A 23,617-nucleotide genomic window follows, 5' to 3' on the forward strand; every position below is an offset into this window, starting at 1 on the left:
GAAGAAATTTACTCTTCCCTCCGGTAGCGTCAGAAATGATTTGGTCTAGTTTCTCCCTGAATAAACGACCCGCTTGGTAAGGTAGAGAAGTCAGCGACTTTAGAAACAGAATCTGCTCGCCAATCGCAGAGCCATAAGGCCCTCCTGATGGAAAATGCGTTTGCAGCCGCTTGCGCTGTGCAATTAGCCGCATCTATGGAAGCGTTAACAACGAAATCTCCAGCCTGAGCTATCTGGTTAGCGAGTCTGGCCGCCTCTGGGGGAAGGTTACTGCCGTGGACGGTAGAGGTTAACACCTCTGCCCAGGCCACCATAGCCTTAGCTTCTCAGGTAGCTGCAAAGGATGGAAGAAGAGCTGCTCCTGAGACTTCAAAGACTGAGCGAGCCAAATAATCAATTTGACGGTCAGAAGGATTTTTTGACTGATGAACCGTCTGACAGGGATAAGACCGTTTAGGATGTGAGTCGCGATACGGCCGGATCCACAGAAGGAGAGAGAAGCAACCCCTTCACCAGATCCTTTGAGAAAGGATATTTAGCTTCCGTGGCTTTTTGAGCAGTGAAATGCTTTTCGGGGTGCTCCCTGTGTTTTTGGATAATGTCCTGAAACTCAAGGTGATTAGCAAATATCCTTTGGACGCGTTTAGTCTTTTTAAAAGATACGACGTGTTCCTGAGAGGAAGCAGATTCGTCGTCCACCATTAATGTTTTGCTGACTGCCTCAATAAGGGAGTCAAGTGTCTCCTGACCAATAGAGGAGTCTTGGGTTAAAGATTCCTCCGACTCATATACTGAGTCCTGTACGCTGCGACCTTCAGGGGAGGGAGAGCGAGAAGATGAGCTCGCAGAAGCTCGAGTGTGTACGGGAGATGAAGGAAGGGTCCTTTTCCTGGAACCCCGGGAGTCCCGTACAACGGTACGCCCCCTGTGGTCGGACGGCCCCGCACCGTCACCAGATTCCGTCGCAGCCGACGGAGGTGAGTTCTGGCTTAAGGAGGACCCTCGGAAAGAGTCCAATGCCTTGACTAAGGATTCCATTGAACATGACAGGGACGCGGCCCACACAGGAGGATTAGGCTCGGCGGGATCGGTGGCGACATTGGAGGTGGCAGCAGAAGACGGCTGCGCACAGGCCGGGTCACAGTTCTGGCACAAGGGGGTACTGTGGGCACGTGGCAAAGAAGAATTGCAAGTGGCACATACGGTAAAAAATACAGTGTGCTTTTTGTTGCCCCTTTTTGCCTCCTTAGATTGAGACATAGGGAATGTCTATCTCCGATAAACTGCAATAGCAGAGTTATGTGTGCAGAGAAGGGGTTAAGCTTTTCCCTATGCAGTGGAGCAGCTTACCCGCGTGTCATGGTTCTCAATGGCAAGAGAACGTAATTAAGCATACAAAAGGACTAGCTCTTGGAAGATGGGAACTCGAGCTGACCATGAGCTAAACCTACCGCACAACTAACAGTGGCCGGGTAGCGTGCCTACGTTTTATCCCTAGACGCCCAGCGCCAGCCGGAGAACTGACTGACCCTAGCAGAGGAAAATACAGACCTGGCTTACCTCTAGAGAAATTTTCCCCAAAAGGCAGACAGTAGCCCCCACATATATTGGCGGTGATTTTAGAGGAAAATGACATACGAAGTATGAAGATAGGTTTAGCAAATTGAGGTCCGCTTACTAGATAGTAGGAAGACAGAAAAGGGAACTTCACGGTCAGCTGAAAATCCTTTCAAAATACCATCCTGAAATTACTTTAAGACTCTAACATCAACTCATGACACCAGAGTGGCAATTTCAGCTCACAAGAGCTTCCAGCCTCAGAAATATTCAATCACAGAGAACTGGAACAAAAATGCAAAACAAACTTAGGACAACAAGTCCAACTTAGCTGATAGTAGTCTAGGAGCAGGAACATGCAACAGAAAGGCTTCTGGTAACATTGTTGGCCGGCATAGAAATGACTGAGGAGCAAGGCTAAATAGAAAACTCCCACATACTGATGGAAAACAGGTGAACAGAGGAGATGAAGCACACAAGTGCAGTACCACCAGAAACCACCGGGGGAGCCCAGAAACCAAATTCACAACAGTACCCCCCCCTCAAGGAGGGGGCACTGAACCCTCACCAGAACCACCAGGGCGATCAGGATGAGCCCTATGAAAGGCACGGACCAAATCGGAGGCATGAACATCAGAGGCTGTCACCCAAGAGTTATCCTCCTGACCGTAGCCCTTCCACTTGACCAGATACTGAAGTCTCCGTCTGGAAACACGGGAGTCCAAGATCTTCTCGACAACGTACTCCAACTCACCCTCAACCAACACCGGAGCAGGAGGCTCAACGGAAGGCACAACCGGTACCTCATACCTGCGCAACAATGACCGATGGAAGACATTATGAATAGAAAAAGATGCAGGGAGGTCCAAACGAAAGGACACAGGGTTAAGAATCTCCAATATCTTGTACGGGCCGATGAACTGAGGCTTAAACTTAGGAGAAGAAACCTTCATAGGGACAAAACGAGAAGATAACCACACCAAGTCCCCAACACAAAGACGAGGACCAACACGACGACGGCGGTTGGCAAAATGCTGAGTCTTCTCCTGGGACAACTTCAAATTGTCCACCACATGCCCCCAAATCTGATGCAACCTCTCCACCACAGCATCCACTCCAGGACAATCCGAAGACTCCACCTGACCGGAAGAGAAACGAGGATGAAACCCCGAATTACAGAAGAAAGGAGAAACCAAGGTGGCAGAACTAGCCCGATTATTGAGGGCAAACTCCGCCAAGGGCAAAAAGGCAACCCAATCATCCTGATCCGCAGACACAAAACACCTCAAATAAGTCTCCAAGGTCTGATTAGTTCGCTCGGTCTGGCCATTAGTCTGAGGATGGAAAGCAGACGAAAAAGACAAATCAATGCCCATCCTAGCACAGAACGCTCGCCAAAATCTAGACACGAATTGGGTTCCCCTGTCAGAAACGATATTCTCCGGAATACCATGCAAGCGCACCACATTTTGAAAAAACAGAGGAACCAGCTCAGATGAGGAAGGCAACTTGGGCAAGGGAACCAAATGGACCATCTTAGAGAAACGGTCACACACCACCCAGATGACAGACATCTTCTGAGAAACAGGGAGATCAGAAATAAAATCCATGGAGATGTGAGTCCAAGGCCTCTTCGGAATAGGCAAAGATAACAACAATCCACTAGCCCGAGAACAACAAGGCTTGGCCCGAGCACAAACATCACAAGACTGCACAAAACCTCGCACATCTCGCGACAGGGAAGGCCACCAGAAGGACCTAGCCACCAAATCCCTGGTACCAAAGATTCCAGGATGACCTGCTAACGCAGAAGAATGGACCTCCGAGATGACTCTACTGGTCCAATCATCAGGAACAAACATTCTACCAGGCGGGCAACGATCAGATCTATTCGCCTGAAACTCCTGCAAGACCCGTCGCAAGTCTGGGGAAACAGCAGATAATATCACTCCATCCTTAAGGATACCTGTAGGTTCAGAATTACCAGGGGAATCAGGCTCAAAACTCCTAGAAAGGGCATCCGCCTTCACATTTTTAGAACCTGGTAGGTAAGAAACCACAAAATTAAACCGAGAGAAAAATAACGACCAGCGCGCCTGTCTAGGATTCAGGCGCCTGGCAGACTCAAGATAAATCAAATTCTTGTGGTCGGTCAATACCACCACCTGATGTCTAGCCCCCTCAAGCCAATGACGCCACTCCTCAAAAGCCCACTTCATAGCCAAGAGCTCCCGATTACCAATATCATAATTTCGCTCAGCGGGCGAAAATTTACGAGAAAAGAACGCACAAGGTCTCATCACGGAGCAGTCGGAACTTTTCTGCGACAAAACCGCCCCAGCTCCGATTTCTGAAGCGTCAACCTCAACCTGAAAAGGAAGAGTAACATCAGGCTGACGCAATACAGGGGCGGAAGAAAAGCGGCGCTTAAGCTCCCGAAAGGCCTCCACAGCAGCAGGGGACCAATCAGCAACATCAGCACCCTTCTTAGTCAAATCAGTCAACGGTTTAGCAACATCAGAAAAACCAGTTATAAATCGACGATAAAAATTAGCAAAGCCCAAAAACTTCTGAAGGCTCTTAAGAGAAGAGGGTTGCGTCCAATCACAAATAGCCTGAACCTTGACAGGGTCCATCTCAATGGAAGAGGGGGAAAAAATGTACCCCAAAAACGAAATCTTTTGAACCCCAAAAACGCACTTAGAACCCTTTACACACAAGGAATTAGAGCGCAAAACCTGAAAAACCCTCCTGACCTGTTGGACATGAGAGTCCCAGTCATCCGAAAAAAATCAAAATATCATCAAGATACACAATCAAAAATTTATCCAAATAATCACGGAAAATGTCATGCATAAAGGACTGAAAGACTGAAGGGGCATTTGAAAGACCAAAAGGCATTACTAAATACTCAAAATGGCCCTCAGGCGTATTAAATGCGGTTTTCCACTCATCCCCCTGCTTAATTCGCACCAAATTATACGCCCCACGAAGATCAATCTTAGAGAACCACTTGGCCCCCTTTATTCGAGCAAACAAATCAGTAAGCAGTGGCAAAGGATACTGATATTTAACCGTGATTTTATTCAAAAGCCGATAATCAATACACGGCCTCAAAGAGCCATCTTTTTTAGATACAAAGAAAAAACCGGCTCCTAAGGGAGATGACGAAGGACGAATATGTCCCTTTTCCAAGGACTCCTTAATATATTCCCGCATAGCAGCATGTTCAGGCACAGATAGATTAAATAAACGACCCTTTGGAAACTTACTGCCCGGAATCAGATCTATAGTACAATCGCAATCTCTGTGCGGAGGTAGTGAACCAAGTTTAGGCTCCTCAAAAACGTCACGATAATCAGATAAAAATTCCGGAATCTCAGAGGGAATAGATGACGAAATGGAAACCAAAGGTACGTCCCCATGAGTCCCCTGACATCCCCAGCTTAACACAGACATTGCTTTCCAGTCGAGGACTGGGTTATGAGATTGCAGCCATGGCAATCCAAGCACCAACACATCATGTAGATTATACAACACAAGGAAGTGAATAATCTCCTGGTGATCCGGATTAATACGCATAGTTACTTGTGTCCAGTATTGTGGTTTGTTACTAGCCAATGGCGTGAAGTCAATACCCTTCAGAGGTATAGGAACTTCCAGAGGCTCTAAATCAAACCCACAGCGTTTGGCAAAGGACCAATCCATAAGACTCAAAGCGGCGCCAGAGTCGACATAGGCGTCCGCGGTAATAGACGATAAAGAGCAAATCAGGGTCACAGATAGAATAAACTTAGACTGTAAAGTGCCAATTGAAACAGACTTATCAACTTTCTTAGTACGTTTAGAGCATGCTGATATAACATGAGTTGAATCACCACAATAGAAGCATAACCCATTTTTTCGCCTAAAATTCTGTCGTTCGCTTCTGGACAGAATTCTATCACATTGCATAATCTCTGGCGCCTTCTCAGTAGACACCGCCAAATGGTGCACAGGTTTGCGCTCCCGCAAACGCCGATCAATCTGAATAGCCATTGTCATGGACTCATTCAGACCTGTAGGCACAGGGAACCCCACCATAACATCTTTAATGGCATCAGAGAGACCCTCTCTGAATTTCGCCGCCAGGGCGCACTCATTCCACTGAGTAAGCACAGACCACTTACGAAATTTTTGGCAGTATATTTCAGCCTCATCTTGCCCTTGAGACAGGGTCATTAAGGCTTTTTCAGCCTGAATCTCTAAATGAGGTTCCTCATAAAGCAACCCCAAAGCCAGGAAAAATGCATCCACATTGAGCAACGCAGGATCCCCTGGTGCCAAAGCAAATGCCCAATCCTGAGGGTCGCCCCGGAGCAAGGAAATTACAATCCTGACCTGCTGTGCAGGATCTCCAGCGGAGCGAGATCTCAGAGACAAAAATAATTTACAATTATGTTTGAAATTCTGGAAGCGAGATCTATCCCCAGAGAAAAATTCAGGTAAAGGAATTCTAGGTTCAGATGTAGGAGCATGAATAACGAAATCCTGTAAGCTTTGAACCTTCATAGCGAGATTATTCAAACCTGTAGCTAAACTCTGTGGATCCATATTAATCAGGTGAAATCAGAACCATTCAAGGATTAGAAGGAGAGAGAGACGAAGGCTGCAGTAAGCAGAGATGCTAGTGAATCAACTAATGAGCAAACTCAGGAAAAAAAAAAAAATTCTCTGCAGACTTCTTTTCTCTCCTTTCTTCTGCCAATTATTTTAACCCTTGGCCGGCCAAACTGTCATGGTTCTCAATGGCAAGAGAACGTAATTAAGCATACAAAAGGACTAGCTCTTGGAAGATGGGAACTCGAGCTGACCATGAGCTAAACCTACCGCACAACTAACAGTGGCCGGGTAGCGTGCCTACGTTTTATCCCTAGACGCCCAGCGCCAGCCGGAGAACTGACTGACCCTAGCAGAGGAAAATACAGACCTGGCTTACCTCTACAGAAATTTTCCCCAAAAGGCAGACAGTAGCCCCCACATATATTGGCGGTGATTTTAGAGGAAAATGACATACGAAGTATGAAGATAGGTTTAGCAAATTGAGGTCCGCTTACTAGATAGTAGGAAGACAGAAAAGGGAACTTCACGGTCAGCTGAAAACCCTTTCAAAATACCATCCGGAAATTACTTTAAGACTCTAACATCAACTCATGACACCAGAGTGGCAATTTCAGCTCACAAGAGCTTCCAGCCTCAGAAATATTCAATCACAGAGAACTGGAACAAAAATGCAAAACAAACTTAGGACAACAAGTCCAACTTAGCTGATAGTAGTCTAGGAGCAGGAACATGCAACAGAAAGGCTTCTGGTAACATTGTTGGCCGGCATAGAAATGACTGAGGAGCAAGGCTAAATAGAAAACTCCCACATACTGATGGAAAACAGGTGAACAGAGGAGATGAAGCACACAAGTGCAGTACCACCAGAAACCACCGGGGGAGCCCAGAAACCAAATTCACAACACCCACGGTCCTGAAGTGGGGTCCCCAGGGAGGAAGAGAGGGAGGTAGCATTTTCGCCTGTATTTCCCTGCAGCAGTGGAGTCCCAAGATGGCGCCCGAGATTTGCAGGACCCTTCTCATTCAAAGCGAGAAGCGCCTGAACAGTGGGCGGGGCTCCGGCGGTGGGCGGGATTTTTGAACTGCGGCCTAGTCCGGCTGGAGAAGTCGGGAACTAAATTAGTGGAGCCGGCCGGTGGAGCGCTCTGGCGGCCGCGACGCCGCGCCTAACGATCGCCGCTGGCATCTAGCCAACGGTACCTCTCCCCAGGGACCCGGACCGCGTCTTCCCACGCCGGCAGCGTGAGGAAAAATAGTACTCACCGAGGAGGAACCACCTCCAGCTCAATCGATCCTCCCTGTGTCGGGGGACAGAGAGCCTCCTGAAGCGTGCTTGCCTTCTTAGGGGACTTACAGCTGTGCCTGCCGCAGGGGACTTATGGATGCGCCTGCCACAGGGGGCTTACGGCTACTGTGGGGACTACAAGACGCCAAGGTGGGGCTTGAGTGCGGTGGAGCCCGGGAGATGCACATGAGAGGAATACTCTAAGTGCTCGTCATCTTACAGGGGGGAGATCGGGACCGTATAGGAACCGTCGCCCTAGCATAGATTAGGCATGCCCCAAACGTCGCAGGAGAGGTACGGGGAGCCGTGCTCGCCTGTTGATGGTTCGGGGGAGAGCGGACCCGGAAAGGTTCCGTCGCCCCCTTCACTCCGTTAATTAAAAAATAAAAATTTACAGAAAATTAAATATAAAATAAAAAACGTTGGGGTCTGAGAACAGACCCAAGTGCCTCCTACAGACACTAAGCAAGAACTGAGTCGTTACTGGCCAGTCAAGGGGTGTATACAGCAGAGGAGGAGTTAACTCTTTGTGTTTACTTAGTGTCCTCCTAGTGGCAAGCAGCATAACACCCATGGTCCTGTGTCCCTCAATGAGGCGTAGGAGAAAAAGAAAGTGTCAGTGTTTCTAATAAATTGGCAGTTCAGTGTATTATACTGGTGGATAAAACAAGACTGAACACACGACCTTCACAGCCTTATACACATCATAGGGGAGATCTCATGACACCTTCTTCCATCTACCTGATAATCCTGAGGAACATTGACATCTTCTTGTTTATAGTCCTGTGGATGAAGAGGACGGGGACATCTCTCTGGTGTTGTCCTCACACTGGATAGAACTGGAAGAAACACAAACAGGGACAGAATTCACTCTTTACATACAGATAATTATAGGCCGTGTGTATTTAGTCCTGTCTATTACCTGGTGATGTGAGGGGCTGGGGAACCTCCATCATGACATCCTTGTAGAGATCTTTGTGTCCTTCTAGATACTCCCACTCCTCCATGGAGAAATAGACGGTGACATCCTGACACCTTATAGGAACCTGACACATACAATGATACCGTCATCCCCCGATCCCTCCATAGCGTTACTGTATAATGTCCCAGCATTCCCAGCAGTGTCACCTCTCCAGTGAGCAGCTCAATCATCTTGTAGGTGAGTTCTAGGATCCTCTGGTCATTGATGTCCTCATGTATCAGGGGGTGAGGTGGAGGCCCCGTGATTGGGCTCAGGGGTCTTCCCCATCCCTCAGACACAGGGGCCTGACAGTGCTCACTAGAGGTCTTCTTCACTACTGTGTAATCCTGGTTATGGAGAGACACATTAATAAACCTCACTACAGACATTTCCAGAGTCCTCACCTCTCCAGTTCTGTCCATCTGTTATTCCCATAGATAAGAATGATGTAATGTGAGGTCATCAGAATCTCTCACCTCTCCAGTAAGCCGGAAGAGGATCTCTAGGGTGAGGTGTAATATCCTCTCCGCCATCTTGTCCCTGTCCCTATCCATCCTTGTAGGGTCACTCCGGAGAATTCTCTTATATAGAAGATCTCCACTGAGAGGATCCGATATTGTAGGGACCTGAATGGGGAGAAGATGACGATGTAACATCATAAAGATCCCATGTAAGAAACCTCCGGAGCTGTTACCGGCGTCACATGATCACTACATCCAGTCATGGCCCCGTCCTGCCCCCGGTATAACACACAGTCCCATTATAGTCACATACAGAGATTTATCACAGGCTCAGCACTGAGGGGGTTAATGTCCCCTGCGCCCAGTAATGGGGAATCTCCAGCACCTACCTCCACCTGCAGAGCCGCACACCACATATATGGCTGTTCTGTGCCCACAGGACCTGGGGTCACAGGAGGGGAGAAGTCAGGGGTCACATGATCAGGGGCCTCTATGACTAGTGGCCATTGTGACAAGGTGCATTGTCCTTTTACTGTAGGGGAAACAGCTGCAATGAAGTGATGAACGTGATTGGCCAAAATGCTTCTGTAAGCCCTAATGTCCAAACATCTATCCTGAGATAATAAAGGGCCCAGGATGAGCCAAGAACACATTCCCGCCATTACTGCACCTGACAGAAAGGATCCATGGATTCCTGCTGCTTGTATGAGATTCTGTTATGGCCTGGTGGTTAAGAAGCCACACTGATATGACCTGGTGGCTAAAAGGCAACATGGGACGAGCTCTGAGGAGGTGGTATCTCTACTGACCGCAGTTCCTAATCCTAACAACAACACTAGTAATAGCCGTGGGATGTTCCTGACTATCCCTAGACACCTCGTCACAGCCTAAGAACTAACTACCCCTAAAGAAGGAAACAGAAAGCTATCTTGCCTCAGAGAAAACCCCAAAAGGAAAGACAGCCCCCCACAAATATTGACTGAGTGGAGAGGGAAATGACGTACACAGAAATGAAATCAGATTTTAGCAAAGGAGGCCAATACTAAACTTGATAGACAGAATAGAAAAGGATAATGTGCGGTCAGTATTAAAAAGCTACAAAAATCCACGCAGAGTTTACAAAAATGAACTCCACACCGACTCACGGTGTGGAGGGGCAAATCTGCTTCCCCAGAGCTACCAGCTAGCCTGAATATAACATAGTGACAAGCTGGACAAAAAGAGACATATTTGCAGAGCAATAGAGTCCAAAGCAAATGGACAAACAAGAACTAGCAAAAACTTATCTTTTGCTGAAAAGGACAGGCCATATGAGAAATCCAAGGAGAGAACAAAATCCAACCAAGAACATTGACAGCTGGCATGAACTAAAGCCCAGAGCAGGTTTAAATAACAAACCCAGGCAAGAAAATTAGTGAAGTCAGCTGCTACAGCTACCTAAAGGAGCAGCAGTTCCACTCGAAACCACCAGAGGGAGCCCAAAGGCAGAACTCGCAAAAATACCATTAGCAGCCACAGGAGGGAGCTCCAGAACGGAATTCACAACAGATTCTGACCCACTAATCAGCACAGAAATCTGGAGTCATCTGACTGCACAATGTTTTCCACTGCTCAGTGATATCATTTTTGTTCAGTTAAGTTTTTTCTCTCCATTTCCCTCAGACCAGGCCCGGATTGCTAATCTGCCCAGGCAGCAGATGCCCGGTGGGCCGACATGTCTCCACCACACAGTGGGCCGCCGGTCCTTTAACCCCTTCCCGACCTTTGACGCATACGCTGCGTCATGAAAGTCTGTGCAAATCCGACCTATGACGCAGCGTATGCGTCATGGAATGATCGCGTCTCTGCAGATCGGGTGAAAGGGTTAACTCCAATCTCACCCGATCTGCAGAGACAGGGGGAGTGGTGCTTCAGCCCAGGGGGGGTGGCTTCACCCCCCGTGGCTACGATCGCTCTGATTGGCTGTTGAAAGTGAAACTGCCAATCAGAGCGATTTGTAATATTTCACCTAAAAAACTGGTGAAATATTACAATCCAGCCATGGCCGATGCTGCAATATCATCGGCCATGGCTGGAATTACTGAAGTGACCCCCCCCCACACCCACCGATCGCCCCCCCAGTCCTCTGTTATGGGGTCCGGTCCCCTCCGTCCGCCTGCCGGCTCCCCTGTCCTCCTGTCCGCTCCCTTTTTGTTTGGATTCACCCCCCCTGTGGTCCGATTACCCCCCCTGTGCTCCGATCCACCCCCCCACCACCCCTTCATACTTACCGATCCTCCCGGTGTCCGTACGTCTCCTCGCTGGGCGCCGCCATCTTCCAAAATGGCGGGCGCATGCTCAGTGCGCCCGCTGAATCTGCCAGCCGGCAGATTCCTTACAAGTACATTTTGATCGCTGTGGTAGGTTCTATCACAGCGATCAAAATAAAAAAAATAATAAATAAACCCCCCCCTTTATCACCCCCATAGGTAGGGACAATAATAAAATAAAGAAAATATTTTTTTTTAGTTTTCCACTAGGGTTAGGGTTAGAACTAGGGGTAGGGTTAGGGTTACGGGTAGGGTTAGGATTATGGCATGTGCACACAGTGCGGATTTGGCCGCGGATCCGCAGCGGATTGGCCGCGGATCCGCAGCTGATTGGCCGCAGATCCGCAGCGGATTGGCCGCGGATCCGCAGCGGATTGGCCGCGGATCCGCAGCGGATTGGCCGCTGCGAATTCGTAGCAGTTTTCCATCAGGTTTACAGTACCATGTACACCTATGGAAAACCAAATCCACTGTGCCCATGGTGCGGAAAATTCTGTGCAGAAACGCTGCGTTGTATTTTCCGCAGCACGTCAATTCTTTGTGCGGATTCCGCAGCGTTTTACACCTGTTCCTCAATAGGAATCCGCAGGTGAAATCCGCACAAAAAACCACTGGAAATCTGCTGTAAATCTGCAGGTAAAACGCAGTGCCTTTTACCTGCAGATTTTTCAAAAATCGTGCGGAAAAATCTCACACGAATCCGCAACGTGGGCACATAGCCTTAGGGTTAGGGTTGGAATTAGAGTTAGGGTTGGAAATAGGGCTAGGGTTGGAAATAGGGTTAAGATTAGGCTTGTGGTTAGGGTTACAGATAGGGTTAGGGGGTGTGTTGGGGTTACAGTTGTGGTTAGGGTTGGGATTAGGGTTAGGGTTGGGATTAGGGTTGGAATTAGGGTTACGGGTGTGTTGCGGTTAGGGTTGTGGTTAGGGGTGTGTTGGGGTTAGGGTTGTGATTAGGGTTATGGCTACAGTTGGGATTAGGATTAGGGGTGTGTTGGGGTTAGTGTTGAAGTTAGAATTGAGGGGTTTCCACTGTTTAGGCACATCAGGGGTCTCCAAACGCAACATGGCGCCACCATTGATTCCAGCCAATCTTGCGTTCAAAAAGTCAAATGGTGCTCCCTCCCTTCCAAGCCCCAACGTGCGCTCAAACAGTGGTTTACCCCCACATTTGGGGTACCAGCGTACTCAGGACAAACTGGGCAACAACTGTTGGGGTCCAATTTCTCCTGTTACCCTTGCAAAAATAAAAAATTACTTGCTAAAACATAATTTTTGAGGAAAGAACAATTATTTTTTATTTTCACGGCTCTGCATTATAAACTTCTGTGAAGCACTTGGGGGTTGAAAGTGCTCATCACACATCTAGATAAGTTCCTTGGGGGGTCTAGTTTCCAAAATGGGGTCACTTGTGGGGTGTTTCTACTGTTTAGGCACATCAGGGGCTCTGCAAATGCAATGTGACGCCCGCAGACCATTCCATCAAAGTCTGCATTTCAAATGCCACTACTTCCCTTCCGAGCCCCGGCATATGCCCAAACAGTGGTCTACCCCCACATATGGGGTATCAGCGTACTCACAACAAACTGGGCAACAAATATTGGGGTCCAATTTCTCCTGTTACCCTTGTAAAAATAAAAAATTGCTTGCTAAAACATCTTTTTTGAGGAAAGAAGAATGATTTTTTATTTTTACGGCTCTGCGTTCTAAACTTCTGTGAAGCACTTGGGGGTTCAAAGTGCTCACCACACATCTAGATAAGTTCCCTTGGGGGTCTAGTTTCCAAAGTGGAGTCACTTGTGGGGAGTTCCTACTGTTTAGGCACATCAGGGGCTCTGCAAACGCAACCTGACGCCCGCAGAGCATTCCATCAAAGTCTGCATTTCAAAACGTCACTACTTCCCTTCCGAACCACGACGTGTGCCAAAACAGTGGTTTACCCCCACATATGGGGTATCAGCATACTCAGGAGAAACTGGACAACAACTTTTGGGGTCCAATTTCTTTTGTTACCCTTGGGAAAATAAAAAATTGTGGGCTAAAAAATCATTTTTGAGAAAAGAAAAATTATTTTTTATTTTCATGGCTCTGCGTTATAAACTTCTGTGAAGCACTTGGGGGTTCAAAGTGCTCACCACACATCTAGATTAGTTCCTTGGGAGGTCTAGTTTCCAAAATGGGGTCACTTGTGCAGGAGCTCCAATGTTTAGGCACACAGGGGCTCTCCAAACGCGACATGGTGTCCGCTAATGATTGGAGCTAATTTTCCATTCAAAAAGCCAAATGGCGTGCCTTCCCTTCCGAGCCCTGCCGTGCGCCCAAACAGTGGTTTACCCCCACATATGGGGTATCATCGTACTCAGGACAAACTGGACAACAACATTTGGGGTCCAATTTCTCCTATTACCCTTGGGAAAATAAAAAATTCTGGGCTAAAAATCATTTTTGAGGAAAGAAAAATTATTTTTTATTTTCACGGCTCTGCGTTATAAACTTCTGTGAAGCACCTGGGGGTTATAAGTGCTCACTATGCATCTAGATAAGTTCCTTGGGGGGTCTAGTTTCCAAAATGGGGTCACTTGTAGGGGAGCTCCAATGTTTAGGCACACAGCGCCTCTCCAAACGCGACATGGTGTCCGCTAACGATTGGAGCTAATTTTCCATTCAAAAAGTCAAATGGCAAGCCTCCCCTTCCGAGCCTTGCCGTGCACCCAAACAGTGGTTTACCCCCACATATGAGGTATCGGGGTACTCAGGAGAAATTGTCCAACAAATTTGAGGATCCATTTTATCCTGTTGCCCATGTGAAAATGAAAAAATTGAGGCTAAAATAATTTTTTTGTGAAAAAAAAGTACTTTTTCATTTTTACGGAACAATTTGTGAAGTACCTGGGGGTTTAAAGTGCTCACTATGCCTCTAGATAAGTTCCTTTGGGGGTCTAGTTTCCAAAATGGGGTCACTTGTGGGGGAGCTCCAATGTTTAGGCACACGGGGGCTCTCCAAACGCGACATGGTGTCCGCTAAAGATTGGAGCCAATTTTTCATTGAAAAAGTCAAATGGCGCTCCTTCCCTTCCGAGCCCTGCCGTGCGCCCAAACAGTGGTTTACCCCCACATATGAGGTATCAGCGTACTCAGGACAAATTGGACAACAACGTCCATGGTCCATTTTCTCCTTTTACCCTTGGGAAAATAAAAAAATTGTTGCTAAAAGATAATTTTTGTGACTAAAAAGTTAAATGTTCATTTTTTACTTCCATGTTGCTTCTGCTGCTGTGAAACACCTGAAGGGTTAATAAACTTCTTGAATGTGGTTTTGAGCACCTTGAGGGGTGCAGTTTTTAGAATGGTGTCACTTTTGGGTATTTTCAGCCATATAGAACCCTCAAACTGACTTCAAATGTGAGGTGGTCCCTAAAAAAAAATGGTTTTGTAAATTTTGTTGTAAAAATGAGAAATCACTGGTCAAATTTTAACCCTTATAACTTCCTAGCAAAAAAAAAAAATTGTTTCCAAAATTGTGCTGATGTAAAGTAGACATGTGGGAAATGTTATTTATTAACTATTTTGTGTCACATAACTCTCTGGTTTAACAGAATAAAAATTCAAAATGTGAAAATTAAGAAATTTTTAAAATTTTCGCCAAATTTCCGTTTTTTTCACAAATAAACTCAGAAATTATCGACCTAAATTTACCACTAACATGAAGCCCAATATGTCACGAAAAAACAATCTCAGAATCGCTAGGATCCATTGAAGCGTTCCTGAGTTATTACCTCATAAAGGGACACTGGTCAGAATTGCAAAAAACGGGAAGGTCATTAAGGCCAAAATAGGCTGGGTCATGAAGGGGTTAAATCCTATGAGTTAGGTCCTGTGTGTGCGTGTTATCTAGTTGTCATCAGTGCGCGAGCACGGACGCCGTCCTCCTGTGTGCGCGGCTGCGGCCCGTGTCAGGGCGGGCAAGCAGGAGATCACACGAACACACGGGGTCAAGATATTTGTAAAGGCCGCCGCGCATAGGGCACCTCCATCTGTGACGCTGGCCGGCCTGTACCAGCGACAGAGGAGACTCCTCACCAATTCCTGGGATCCGCTCCCCTTCACCACCGAGGCTGGACAGGACCCACCTCAGCTCTTCATCCTCCCCCCATCTCGGGGACCTGGGTGAGACCCAAGATAATATTTTTTAATGTATATACAGCAGTTGCACCTATATAATGTGTATAGACTGCTGTATATGCGATATATAGGTGACACTGCTGTATATAATCACTGTGTCACCTATATAATGTATATACAGCAGCTGCACCTATATATTGTGTATAGACTGCTGTATATACGATATATAAGTGATACTGCTGTATATAATCACTGTATCACCTATATAATGTACTAGACTGTGGCCCGATTCCAACGCATCGGGTATTCTAGAATATGCATGTCCCTGTAGTATATTGACAATGATGATTCCAGAATTCGCGGCAGACTGAGCCCGTCGCTGATTGGTCGAGGCAACCTTTATGACATCATCGTCGCCATGGCAACCATTATGACATCTACGTCGATACTGTGCCCGTCGCTGATTGGTCGAGGCCTGGCGGCCTCGACCAATCAGAGACGCGGGATTTCCAGGACAGACAGACAGAAAGACGGAAAAACCCTTAGACAATTATATATATAGATATACAGCAGCTGCACCTATATAATGTGTATAGACTGCTGTATATGCGATATATAAGTGACACTGCTGTATATAATCACTGTGTCACCTATATAATGTGTATAGACTGCTGTATATGCGATATATAAGTGACACTGCTGTATATAATCACTGTGTCACCTATATAATGTGTACAGACTGCTGTATATACGATATATAAGTGACACTGCTGTATATAATCACTGTGTCACCTATATAATGTGTATAGACTGCTGTATATACGATATATAAGTGACACTGCTGTATATAATCACTGTCACCTATATAATGTGTATAGACTGCTGTATATACGATATATAAGTGACACTGCTGTATATAATCACTGTGTCACCTATATAATGTGTATAGACTGCTGTATATACGATATATAAGTGACACTGCTGTATATAATCACTGTGTCACCTATATAATGTGTATAGACTGCTGTATATACGATATATAAGTGACACTGCTGTATATAATCACTGTATCACCTATATAATGTGTATAGACTGCTGTATATACGATATATAAGTGACACTGCTGTATATAATCACTGTATCACCTATATAATGTATGTACAGCAGTCTATATACAATGCCTACAAGTAGTATTCAACCCCCTGCAGATTTAGCAGGTTTAATAAGATGCAAATAAGTTAGAGCCTTCAAACTTCAAACAAGAGCAGGATTTATTAACAGATGCATAAATCTTACAAACCAAAAAGTTTTGTTGCTCAGTTAAATTTTTATAAATTTTAAACATAAAAGTGTGGGTCAATTATTACTCAACCCCTAGGTTTAATATTTTGTGGAATAACCTTTGTTTGCAATTACAGCTAATAATCGTCTTTTATAAGACCTGATCAGGCCGGCACAGGTCTCTGGAGTTATCTTGGCCCACTCCTCCATGCAGATCTTCTCCAAGTTATCTAGGTTCTTTGGGTGTCTCATGTGGACTTTAATCTTGAGCTCCTTCCACAAGTTTTCAATTGGGTTAAGGTCAGGAGACTGACTAGGCCACTGCAACACCTTGATGTTTTTGCCTCTTGAACCAGGCCTTAGTTTTCTTGGCTGTGTGCTTTGGGTCGTTGTCTTGTTGGAAGATGAAATGACGACCCATCTTAAGATCCTTGATGGAGGAGCGGAGGTTCTTGGCCAAAATCTCCAGGTAGGCCGTGCTATCCATCTTCCCATGGATGCGGACCAGATGGCCAGGCCCCTTGACTGAGAAACAGCCCCACAGCATGATGCTGCCACCACCATGCTTGACTGTAGGGATGGTATTCTTGGGGTCGTATGCAGTGCCATCCAGTCTCCAAACGTCACGTGTGTGGTTGGCACCAAAGATCTCGATCTTGGTCTCATCAGACCAGAGAACCTTGAACCAGTCAGTCTCAGAGTCCTCCAAGTGATCATGAGCAAACTGTAGACGAGCCTTGATATGACGCTTTGAAAGTAAAGGTACCTTACGGGCTCGTCTGGAACGGAGACCATTGCGGTGGAGTACGTTACTTATGGTATTGACTGAAACCAATGTCCCCACTGCCATGAGATCTTCCCGGAGCTCCTTCCTTGTTGTCCTTGGGTTAGCCTTGACTCTTCGGACAAGCCTGGCCTCAGCACGGGAGGAAACTTTTAAAGGCTGTCCAGGCCGTGGAAGGCTAACAGTAGTTCCATAAGCCTTCCACTTCCGGATGATGCTCCCAACAGTGGAGACAGGTAGGCCCAACTCCTTGGAAAGGGTTTTGTACCCCTTGCCAGCCTTGTGACCCTCCACGATCTTGTCTCTGATGGCCTTGGAATGCTCCTTTGTCTTTCCCATGTTGACCATGTATGAGTGCTGTTCACAAGTTTGGGGAGGGTCTTAAATAGTCAGAAAAGGCTGGAAAAAGAGATAATTAATCCAAACATGTGAAGCTCATTGTTCTTTGTGCCTGAACTACTTCTTAATACTTTAGGGGAACCAAACAGAATTCTGGTGGGTTGAGGGGTTGAATAATAAATGACCCTCTGAAAAAACTTTTCACAATTTAAAAAAAATAATAAAGAAATAACATTCTTTTTTTGCTGCAGTGCATTTCACACTTAAAGGCTGATCTACAGTCCAAATGTCACAATGCCAAGTTAATTCCAAATGTGTAAACCTGCTAAATCTGCAGGGGGTTGAATACTACTTGCAGGCACTGTACATGATACTGCTACTGATGTGTATATACATTATACAGGTGATACTGCTGTGTATATATGTATGTGTGTGTGTGTATACAGTATGTGTACACACACACACCGCAGTGTCACCTGTATAATGTATATACACATCAGTAGCAGTATCATGTATAGAGACTGCTGTACATACATTATATAGGTGACAGGAAAAACATTTAAATCATTGGTATTAAGATACATATGACATTTTTCCAGATCTGCTGTAGAACCCTGCCATATAGAGATCACATCGCTCACATATCTGCTCAAGCATCATTTTTTTGTTTTTGAAAACTTTTTTTTTTTTTGCAAATTCCTTGGTGCTCCTATGGGCTCGAAAGTTTCACCTACGCTTGCAACTTTCTACATAGCCAATCCGCTGCGGATCCACAGCCAAATCCGCACCATGTGCACATAGCCTAATTCTAACCGTAATCCTAACCCTAATTGCAACCCTAACCCTAGTTCTAACAATAACCCTAACCCTAGCTAACCCTAGTTCTAACCCTAACTCTAACCCTAACCCTAGTTCTAACCCTAACCCTAGTTCTAACCCTAACCCTAGTGGAAAAATAAAATATATTTATCTTATTATGTTCCCTATCTATGGGGGTGATAAAGGGGGGGGGGTTATTTACTATTTTTTTTATTTTGATCACTGTGATATGATCTATCACAGTGATCAAAATGAATGAACGAATTTTGGAATATGGGGTAAGTATGGGGGGGTGGGAACAGAGCACGGGGGGAGCGGACAGGAGGATGGAGGAGAGCAGAGGACAGGACTGAGAACGGAGAGGAGATCGGTAGCAGATCGTGGTCTCCAGCCATGGCCGATGATACTGCAGCATCGGCCATGGCTGGATTGTAATATTTCACCAATTTTCATTGGTGAAATATTACAATTGCTCTTATTGAAAGTGAAACGTCACTTTCAACAGCCAATCAGAGCGATGTTAGCCACGGGGGGGAGGGTAGAAGCCACCCCCCCTGGGCTCAAGTATCACTCCCCCTGTCCCTGCAGGTCGGGTGAAATTTCAGTTATCCCTTTCACACGATCTGCAGGAATGAAATCCTGCCATGACGCCACAAAGGCATCACAAGTCGGATTGCCACCGACTTTCATGACGCCTACGTGGCATCACAGGTCGGGAAAGGGTTAATACCAATGATTTAAATGTATCGTTTACCATCAGTGGTGTAGGCACAAGAATTCCTATTTTGGATGTATTGCTAACAGGTGATTCCATTTTAAATAAGATACATTCTTCGCATACAGAAAAGATACCGTATTTTTCGGACTATAAGACGCACTTTTTTCTTAAAACTTTTTTTGGGAAAATGGGGGTGTGTCTTATGGTCGCAATATACTTACATATCCTGTGGCAGTGGCAGCGGTCCCGATGCAGCCTCCCATCCCCTGCTAGTGCGGCTGGGCTCTGTGGTGTGGTGGTGGTGAGCTGTACTCCGGGGAAGTGGCAGCGGCTCTCTGTGCTCCGTGGGGGGCTCCGCCGGCATACCAAAGCCCAGAGGCCCCGCTCATCCGTTAATGCCATGTTACTGAGGCCTCCGGGAAGATGGCCGCCGAGCCGGCGCATGCTCGGATTCAAATCTCGTCCCGAGATCTCGTGGCGAGATCTCGGCAACGAGATCTGAATCTGAGTGTGCGCCGGCCCGGCAGCCATCTTCCCAGCGGCCGTGTTCCTGGAGGCCATGTTCCCGGAGGACACCGCAACATAACATTTACGGATGAGCGGGGTCCTCCGGGCTTTGAAGAAATGCTGTCGGAGCCCCCCACAGAGCCCAGAGAGCCTCTGCCACTGCCCCGGAGCACAGCCCCTGCCCCCTAGCACAGCCACTGCCCCGGAGCCCAGCCACTGCCCCGGAGCCCAGCCAAAGCCCAGAAGCACAGCCCCTGCCCCAGAGCACAGCCCCTGCCCCAGCACAGAGCACCGCACCTGCCTGGGATTTCCCGGAGGCCAACACACCAGCCTGGACCACCAAACGACCAATGAACACTCCTCCACCTGTGCCGATCCCTTCACTGGTAAGCTGAATTCGGACTGTAAGACAGACCCCCATTTGACACATTTTTTTTTTTTCCCCTATTTTCCTTCTGAAAATTTGGGGTGTGTTTTATGGTGCAATGCATCTTATAGTCCGAAAAATACGGTAATTCAGGAAACTCACTACTTCTTTCTTCCTCCTCTCATTCCAAACATACCATTAAGGCGATCCCTTATGGTGAATTTAACAGAATCAAACGTCTATGTTTTAATCGGGATTTTTTTTATATGGAAGTTATGTTGTCACTGAACATTTGATACCTAAAGGTTATAATTGTCATGATATCAGAGAAGCTTTCAACAAGGTTTGCAGACAACCTAGATCCCTTTCATCTACCAGAGCCCTTCCCACTACTGATTCAGATTCCATTGTTACATTTTCCACCCCCTATAGTCCCCAATTTCAGTTAATAAAAAATATATTGAAAAAATATTTACCTGTAGTTAATCAGGATGGCAAATTAAGTCAAATTACCAGGAATGGCTGCAGATATGTAGCCAGGAAAGGTTTCAGTTTAGGCAATGCGCTTTCTCCTAGTGTTCTCAAACAACATTCAACTCCTAAATCCTGGTTGTCCACTACTGGTTCTTACAAATGTGCTGGTAATCATTGCAATGTGTGCGATTACGCACTGGATAAAACTAAATTTATTAGTTCTATTAGTTCTTTTTCAGGTTTTCACAGAAGATTACGTCTTTCATGAATTGTGACACACAATATGGAATTTACTGCATCTGTTCTTTGTTGTGCAAAATGTAAGATGTTGGTTGCACTGCACGAAAGATTAACCCCTTCACGACATGCCCCGTACTAGTACTGCGCATGCCGTGTCTCCTCCTTTGATGTGAGTTCCGGAACTGAGCCCACATCAAAATCGCGACATGGCAGCTGTTTTGTACAGCTGACAAGTGCACGCAATAGCAGCAGGTGGAATCGCGATCCACCTGCCGCTATTAACTAGTTAAATGCCACTGTCAAACGCGGCATGATCACATGATCGGGGGTCGGCTATGCGTCGGCATAGTAACCAGATGTCTCCTTGAGACCTCTATGGTTGTTGATGACGGTTTGCTGTGAGCGCCACCTTGTGGCCGGCGCTCATAGCAAGCCTGTAATTCAGCTACATAGCAGCGATCTAATGATCACAGCTATGTAGCAGAGCCGATCAGGCTATGCCAGCTTCTAGCCTCCCGTGGAGGCTATTGAAACATGGAAAAAGTTAAAATAGAAGGTTTTAAAAAATATGAAAAAAATAAATAAATAAAAAGTTTAAATCACCCCCTTTCGCCTCATTCAAAATAAAACAATAATAAAAAAAAAAAAAAAATCAAGCCTACACATATTTGGTATCGCCGAGTTCAGAATCGCCCGATCTATCAATAACAAAAAGGATTAACCTGATCGCTAAACGGCGTAGCGACAAAAAGATTCAAAACGCCAGAATTACGTTTTTTTGGTCGCAGCGAAATTTAATTTAAATGCAGTAACGGGCGATCAAAAGAACGTATCTGCACAAAAGTGGTATCAATAAAAATGCCAGCTCGGCATGCAAAAAAATAAGCCCTCATCTGACCCGAGATCCCGAAAAATGGAGACGCTTCGGATATCGGAAAATGGCGCAATTTTTTTTTTTTAGCAAAGTTTGGAATTTTTTTTTGCCACTTAGATAAAAAATAACCTAGACATGTTTGGTGTCTATGAACTCGTAATGACCTGGAGAATCATAATGGCAGGTCAATTTTAGCATTTAGTGAACCTAGCAAAAAAGCCAAACAAAAAACAAGTGTGGGATTGCATTCTTTTTGCAATTTCACTGCACTTGGAATTTTTTTCCCCGTTTTCTAGTACAATACATGCAAAAACCAATGGTGTCGTTCAAAAGTACAACTTGTCCCGCAAAAAAATAAGCCCTCACAATGCCATATTGACGGAAAAATAAAAAAGTTATGGCTCTGAGAAGGAGGGGAGTGAAAAACGAAAATGCAAAAAGGCTGCGTCTTGAAGGGGTTAAAGGGAACCTGTCACCCCCAAAATCGATGGTGAGGTAAGCTCACCGGCATCAGGGGCTTATCTACAGCATTCTGTAATGCTGTAGATAAGCCCCCGATGTTACCTGAAAGAGGAGAAAAACAGGTTATATTATACTCACCCAGGGGCGGTACCGCTGCGGTCTGGTCAAATGGGTGTCTCAGGTCCATTCCGGCACCTCCTATCTTCATTCCATGACGTCCTCTTCTGGTCTTCACGCCGCGGCTCCGGCGCAGGCATACTTTGTCTGCTCTGTTGAGGGCAGAGCAAAGTACTGCAATGCGCAGGTGCCGGGCCTCTCTGACCTTTCCGGCGCCTGCGCGCTGCAGTACTGAATGCTGTAGATAAGCCCCTGAAGACGGTGAGCTTACCTCGCCATCGATTTTGGGGGTGACAGGTTCCCTTTAAGAAACGCATAGCTGAACATCTAGCCAACATTCAAAACAAGAATGTGGCTTACTCCGGTGCCTCAAACACTGTGAATATTCATCAAGGAAACGTCACACATTTTGCTTTTTATGCATTTGAAAAGATTTGTAATCTTATTCGGGGTGGAAAAAAAAAGAAACCATTGACTTCAAGGGAGGCATTCTGGATTCTAAAGCTGGACACGAGATACCAGATGGGCATGAACTCGAGAAATGATTTATTTTATATTTATTGACTTTTTTTTTGTTTTGTTTTCCTTTCGCTGCTGTGTTTGCATCCACACCTTGTGCATATGTAATTAATCATTTGTCGTCTGTGATTGGTTGTTCATTGATATTTATTCTGTGATTATAATTGTATATCCTGTAACTAAGAGTGCTGCATGCACCTGGCTTGCTATGCCTAAATAATTTTTTCATCAGTGGTGTGCCGCTATCCTCCTGATTGGCTGTGCTGCTATCCTCTGTTTCTCCTGATTGGCTGTGCTCACCAGCCTTGCGAGCACCCACCTGCCTTCTGATTTGGCTCTACCCATTTGGTGCTGCATGTGGATCCCGTTGAAGCTCCCAGACCTCCTTCTCCTATATAGTATAGATAGTACAGTATGTGTATCTATCTATCTATCACTCCGATTAATTGTGAGAAAAGTAGCGGACTCTTTATTGGCCCATGTGGCAACGTTTCGGATCCATAACTGAACATTTCTCGGATATGGAAGTGAAATGTTGCCACAAGGGCAAATAAAGAATATATAAAAAAAAATCGGTTCCATTTTCTTCCAGAAAAGTGGTACGATTTTCTTCTCACTCGCTGTCCGTGTGCAGCTGTTTTTTTTTTCTCAGTAGAAGTTGCAGTCTGATACAGGGCGAGTCAGACCATTGAGAAGAGCAAGAGCCGAGTATCATTGGCATATCACATCCGATGCCATATGCTAGTGTGATTCCACCCTAATGAGTACCTGTATTAAGCCCACGTTCACAATGTCAGTATTTGTTCAGTATTTTATCAA

General features: G+C 46.0%; 1 protein-coding gene across 3 annotated transcripts in view; it reads right to left on the reverse strand.

Annotated features, from left to right (window-relative positions):
• The window catches only part of LOC143767203 (uncharacterized), a 684,359-nt gene that overhangs the window by 8,896 nt on the left and 651,846 nt on the right, over positions 1 to 23,617 (reverse strand). For all 3 annotated transcript variants that reach the window (XM_077255335.1, XM_077255336.1, XM_077255337.1), the window contains 4 exons: positions 8,882 to 9,031; positions 8,573 to 8,752; positions 8,367 to 8,490; positions 8,186 to 8,283 (listed from right to left, as the gene is read on the reverse strand). In XM_077255335.1, coding sequence (XP_077111450.1) covers positions 8,186 to 8,283; positions 8,367 to 8,490; positions 8,573 to 8,752; positions 8,882 to 9,031 — 552 coding nt within the window. The remainder of the gene's footprint in view (positions 1 to 8,185; positions 8,284 to 8,366; positions 8,491 to 8,572; positions 8,753 to 8,881; positions 9,032 to 23,617) is intronic.

This window comes from Ranitomeya variabilis, chromosome 4 (assembly GCF_051348905.1).
Source record: "Ranitomeya variabilis isolate aRanVar5 chromosome 4, aRanVar5.hap1, whole genome shotgun sequence".
NCBI lineage: Eukaryota > Metazoa > Chordata > Amphibia > Anura > Dendrobatidae > Ranitomeya > Ranitomeya variabilis.